We start from the raw sequence: 5193 nt of genomic DNA, 5'->3' as shown, positions 1-5193 counted from the left end.
CACACACACACACACACACACACACACACACACACACACACACACACCTGCAGTGTTGTCTGTGGCCCTGAGAGTGAACATGGCCTCTGGATCTAATCTCAGTAGTTGACAGAATTGCTGTACGTCCTCTGGAGTGTTACATGGACGCATCATCACCACATCACCAGCAGCAAACCTACACAGCAATACCACAACGAATGCTCAGTGCGGTGGTTGATGATACTATAACTACAGTTACAGATGGGCTGTAGGGCCATCAATATCCAGCAAACAAAAGAAGTTGAACATGTTGGATTTAGCATTAATATTATCATTCATGTCCAAACACTTGGTTGTTATGTCAGAACCCATATCTCTGTGTGTGTGTGAGAGAGAGGCCGGACTTTGAATTAGAAATACATTCCTCATGTACATGTCCAAAATATGAAGACAAAAGAATAAAATATTTTCCAAATACATTTCCATTTTGGAAAAGCTATACCCGGCTTCAATGACTGTATAATTGATCTAATACATGTATTAAAGCATACTTTATGTTTAACATGTATCCACATATTACTATATTGAGGGACATGTACAGTACATGTTTATTATCTTCATTGATGTCATAGTTATACTAATAACAACTTTAACACAAAACAAGCACAAGCTTATCATCCAAAATGCTGACATCTGAAGAGCACATTTTGAAAATCTGTACAAAGACATCCAATTAAATCTAATGAATTAATGTCAATGTATTGTGAAAGAAAAACTCCAAACATTCGAAACAATTAAAGACAACAAACCCCTTGATTTCCCAACTACGTGGAAGAATTGAGCACACAGACACGATCTCTCCGCTAAGGGAAGCTTGCGGCCCAGACAAAACTAACAACTAAATCTCAAATGCAGCATCGTATTGCAGTCAGGATGTTTTCCTGACATCTGGTGCAACAGTGTTATCTCCTCCATTCATAAGAGTGGGGACAAATCAGACCATGGTATCAGCAGTGTCAAGGTCAAACATTCGGTTGTATTCTGAATAAAAGAATACTAGATTTCCTTCATGAACACTTCATCTTCAGAAGAAATACAATTGGTTTCCTCCCAAAACACCGACCATGTACAGTATATAGCCTTCACACGTTCATTATCAAACACGTACACCAAACATACAAGGATGAAAGACATTCACTTGTTTCATTGATTCTAAGAAAGCGTTGACTCTATTTGGCGTGAAAGAGTCTATTACAGTCTTCTTCAGTGTGATATGGGAGACAACATGTCTGATCTGGTGAAATCAATGCATTCAGAAAATACATGTGCTGTTGAAATAGAGAGAAACAAAGTGAATTGTCACCCAGAGAAGAGGTGTTGGTCAGGCTGACTTTAATCATGTGGATATAAATGAAGTGTTGAGTTCTCTCCCTCCTCGATAGAGAGGTGTCTGTTTTATGCTGATGACCTGCTTCTGTCTCCTACTGAACAAGGACTACAGTACTACAACAACAGCTGGACAGAGTAGAAAGTTTGATGATGAATTGTCAGAATAAAAGCAGAGACAGATCCTCAGAACAGGCTCAGTGACCACAGGGATGCACTTCCTCCAAAAAGGAAAAATATCAAATTTGAAAAACATTGAATGAAATAAGGAACATTTATTTTGGCAAATTGATCTCTGTAATCCCAGATTTCAAAGAGTTTAATGAGCTCTCAAAAATAAAAGGAGACAAGGCAGATCTAGCAGCCCAATATGTATCAACGTGCCACAACCTGAGCACACGCACACCCAAGAGAAACTCAAGGTACTTACTCAATACTGGATCCTGTGACGTCAAACTCGATGTGCCTCACATCCTGAAAGTGTGACATGTCCGTTACTCTCCTATTGGACACTAGTCTGGCAGGAAAGGGATGGGACTGGGAGGGGGCTGTCTGTTCTGTGGGAATCCTCTGCCTGTCATCCGTCTTCTCTTCTACATCATCCAGGAAGTGGAAAGTGTATGTTGGAGGGAGCCTTCCAAAACAGGTAAGCAAAAAAAACACTGACTAGGATCCAACCCAAAACCCAAATAGGAGTTAATAAAAGGCTTGAAGGAGACAAAAAAATACCTATAACATAACTACAAAATGATACTCACGGTTCATCTTCCCTCAGTGGAATCACGTCAGCCAAAGATGGGTACAGAGAAAACACTTTCTCCCAAAAGGATGTGAGCCACGGGTCAATCACAGCATCTGACCTGGTTCAAAGATTTTGAGGTAAGCAAAGGTAGCGTCCACGCTTCCATTCCAGCTGGCAACGTTCGTAACATTCCCCCTTTTCCCCCACTGTTCCAGACTCACTCCATTTGCTGATAAATTGATAAATTGAAGATATTCTAGGCTGAAAATTCAAATGTGCTTTCCTATACTGGAGGGATTTGACTGATTTAGGGGCTGGCCAGATAGTTAGTTAGATAGCTAGCTGGCTAATTGGACCATGAATTCATGCTAATGTTACGGAACATGAAAAGGTGGTGAAGAAAGCTGGCTCAGGTCAGCCATTAGCAAAGTTAAATTACAATAGCCGTGTTTCAACCAGCAGAAGGCTGTCCCTATGCCATTTATCTATCAAGATTATTTTCTTTCCTAATTAATGAGGTATGCCATGATCCAGACATGTTTCTTACCCCAGGTCGTGTTGGTCATCTGCCAGCCCAACAGGCAGCAGCATACCGGCACCCAGCTGCAGAAGGCGCTTATGAAGCTTCTTGGCCACAAAATTGAACCTACGGGTGAATGTGGTTGACCATGAGTCATTGTGAATGTGTACTGTGAGAACTGTAAACCTGAAATACTGACTTCGGATAGGAGGAGTCCCCCAGGCCCAGTATAGCGCAGTCCAAGCGACTCAGAGAGCCAACGGGCAAAGACTTCTTAAAGACAAACCTCCAGAAGACCTGTGAAGAAAGTGGAGATGGACAGTAGAACATAAGTGAATGCATTTGTCTGGATTTTGACTAATGTAATAGGTCTGGTATAAAAGAAGATCAGAACTAAACTATTGATACAAGATATTTGAAATTGAAAGCATATTCACTCGTCAGGTCAATAGGCAAGCACGTCCATGTTCACCTGCATCTTGTGATTGTTCATCCCCGTTATAGAAACAATTTAAACTAAATGAATCTTACTATACGCCTTTTTGTGCCCTTTTATTACCGTCATATTGTCTGGAGGGTCTCCTTGGCCCGTGGTGGAGCACACAAAAACCACCAGAGACTCTGAGATCAAGTTGGCCTGTTAGATGAGAGGAAACACTCGTGAGGGCACAGTGTTTTCATGTGATTCATGTAGGCTGTAACAAACATCACAGACCACTGCAGGGATCTGGTGCTGTGACTAGAACAGGTCCGAGCAGTAATACATTCCCCATCATTGCCATTCTCATTACCGACACACTCACCACGTTATAGTTATCCAGAGGCAACACTCGAACCTGCAGTTGCCTTCTCTGCGCCTGTCGTGCAATCCTCTGGGCCGTGTCCTGGGCCGTACCAGTCTGGCTTCCATACAGGACCAGCAGACTGGGCTTTGACATGATGACTGAGACACACAAAGTCACAAAATGCTCTGGAATTTTAGAAGAATGTGGACTTGGAATAGTAAAACGAAAACTGGAAATGCGCTAAACAAATGAAACATAAAGAGCCTGAGGTGGAACACGCAAGAGGAGAACGTAGGTGCTAGTGCAAACAAATAAATAATTAGATATATTACACACAGAGTGGTCTGCATTTCTAAAGGTCACAAATCATAGGGAAACCAACTGAAGTGTGAATAGTCCATAATAATCTATTATTGCATTTTTGTAATCTAAAAAGACTCATCCATCAATAACAAATGAATTGTCAAAAGACATTAGCACTGCACGAGTATGTGCCGTGTCTTCTAGCTGACTCATAACCAATACACGTCTCCCGACATATAATGGTTGCATGTTTTCACTGTTTCTTCTTGGTTAGCCCGTGAGGAACAAACGCCAATAATCTAATAACCTAATACCAATCTTGAATTGGTATGTATAGACCTTTCGACTGTATGCACTTCTCTTACACATCCATGGGCTACACGTTCTCATATATCTGCCATTTCCTACCGTAATTCACGACATTATTTAAGTCAATGTTACTGTCATGCTCCCTGTACTTCACATTACATGACTGAGTGGCTAACGTTCGTTGCTAGCAGGCTATTTAACGCTAGCTGGCGAGGAAATATGGTCAATTATTTTTGTCAGTATTTATATTTTTCCTCTATAAATCACATATATCTTCAAATACTAAAGAACCACGATACTTACCGCTGCTGTCTTCGGCACCAATAGCCTTAAACGCTAATAAAATGAACAAATACCTCCACTAGGTAAGGCATGTAGCTCCTCATTCTAAACACCAACGCTTCACTTTACGGCAAGTTGTGATTGGCTCGTGCATTGATGCTACATTTAAAGCCGCACAGAGAAAATCAGAGATTCGTATTTTCTACATCCCTTTACGGACATCCACCGTCAATGAATGCACATTGGAGAATATTGCTTTAAGGGCTTTCTGCCAGAAAGGGTTTATTTGAGCCCAAATCAGGATTTGTTCCTAAACCTAACCAAGAACAAGTTTGGACTGGAGAGGGGTTCACAAGCCTTGACCTCTCTCCTGAAGATATGTGAATGAAAATGGGTTCTATGGTACCCACGACTCTCCCCACTTTATGAGAACCCCATGCATCTATTTGCATGCCGTATAAATGTGTTATTTTCTAATATTCTAGAAATGGTGTATTTTAATATTTCTGCATAGTGGGGTCCCGAAACAGTCTTGAATTGCAAACACTGGGTATGACTAGAAAGCGAAGACTCATGGATCCAATGAGTGTGTGATAAACCATTTCATTGTAGTGAGATCATTTTTTTAAAACTTCACTGTATAAAATGACATGTTTCAACCTCTATGTAATCATAGTCTCACAAAACTTTATAACCACAGGCTGGAGAACGAAGGTATTCAGAGGATTTTATCTTGACAACAAGGGTGTTTCTGAGCAGTTTCCACAACAGAAGTAAGTGCCATCCAATCGCTGAAAATGCAATTCTTTCAGAAATCTACAAATGTCAAAAGTTTTTGATACCAAATCACAGCAAGGATTTTTCTGTGGTGTTCCTTAAGGTCTTGC

The 5193-nt window shown here is 40.9% G+C and overlaps 1 protein-coding gene across 1 annotated transcript in view; it reads right to left on the bottom strand.

Moving 5' to 3' along the window:
• Positions 1-4526, bottom strand: part of ndor1 (NADPH dependent diflavin oxidoreductase 1) — a 12273-nt gene extending 7747 nt beyond the window's left edge. Inside the window, exons 1-8 of the mRNA XM_031875736.1 lie at positions 4328-4526; positions 3431-3570; positions 3187-3264; positions 2827-2924; positions 2655-2753; positions 2124-2225; positions 1796-1999; positions 48-175 (exon numbers count right to left, since the gene is read on the bottom strand). Coding sequence (XP_031731596.1) covers positions 48-175; positions 1796-1999; positions 2124-2225; positions 2655-2753; positions 2827-2924; positions 3187-3264; positions 3431-3565 — 844 coding nt within the window. The 5' untranslated portion in view covers positions 3566-3570; positions 4328-4526. The remainder of the gene's footprint in view (positions 1-47; positions 176-1795; positions 2000-2123; positions 2226-2654; positions 2754-2826; positions 2925-3186; positions 3265-3430; positions 3571-4327) is intronic.
• Positions 4527-5193: the final 667 nt, after the last annotated feature.

The sequence above is a fragment of the Anarrhichthys ocellatus genome, unplaced genomic scaffold (genome assembly GCF_004355925.1).
Source record: "Anarrhichthys ocellatus isolate YVR2014 unplaced genomic scaffold, GSC_Weel_1.0 scaffold95, whole genome shotgun sequence".
Lineage (NCBI taxonomy): Eukaryota > Metazoa > Chordata > Actinopteri > Perciformes > Anarhichadidae > Anarrhichthys > Anarrhichthys ocellatus.
The sequence above is the reverse complement of the archived record's forward strand: the minus strand, read 5'-3'. Positions and strand labels throughout refer to the sequence as shown.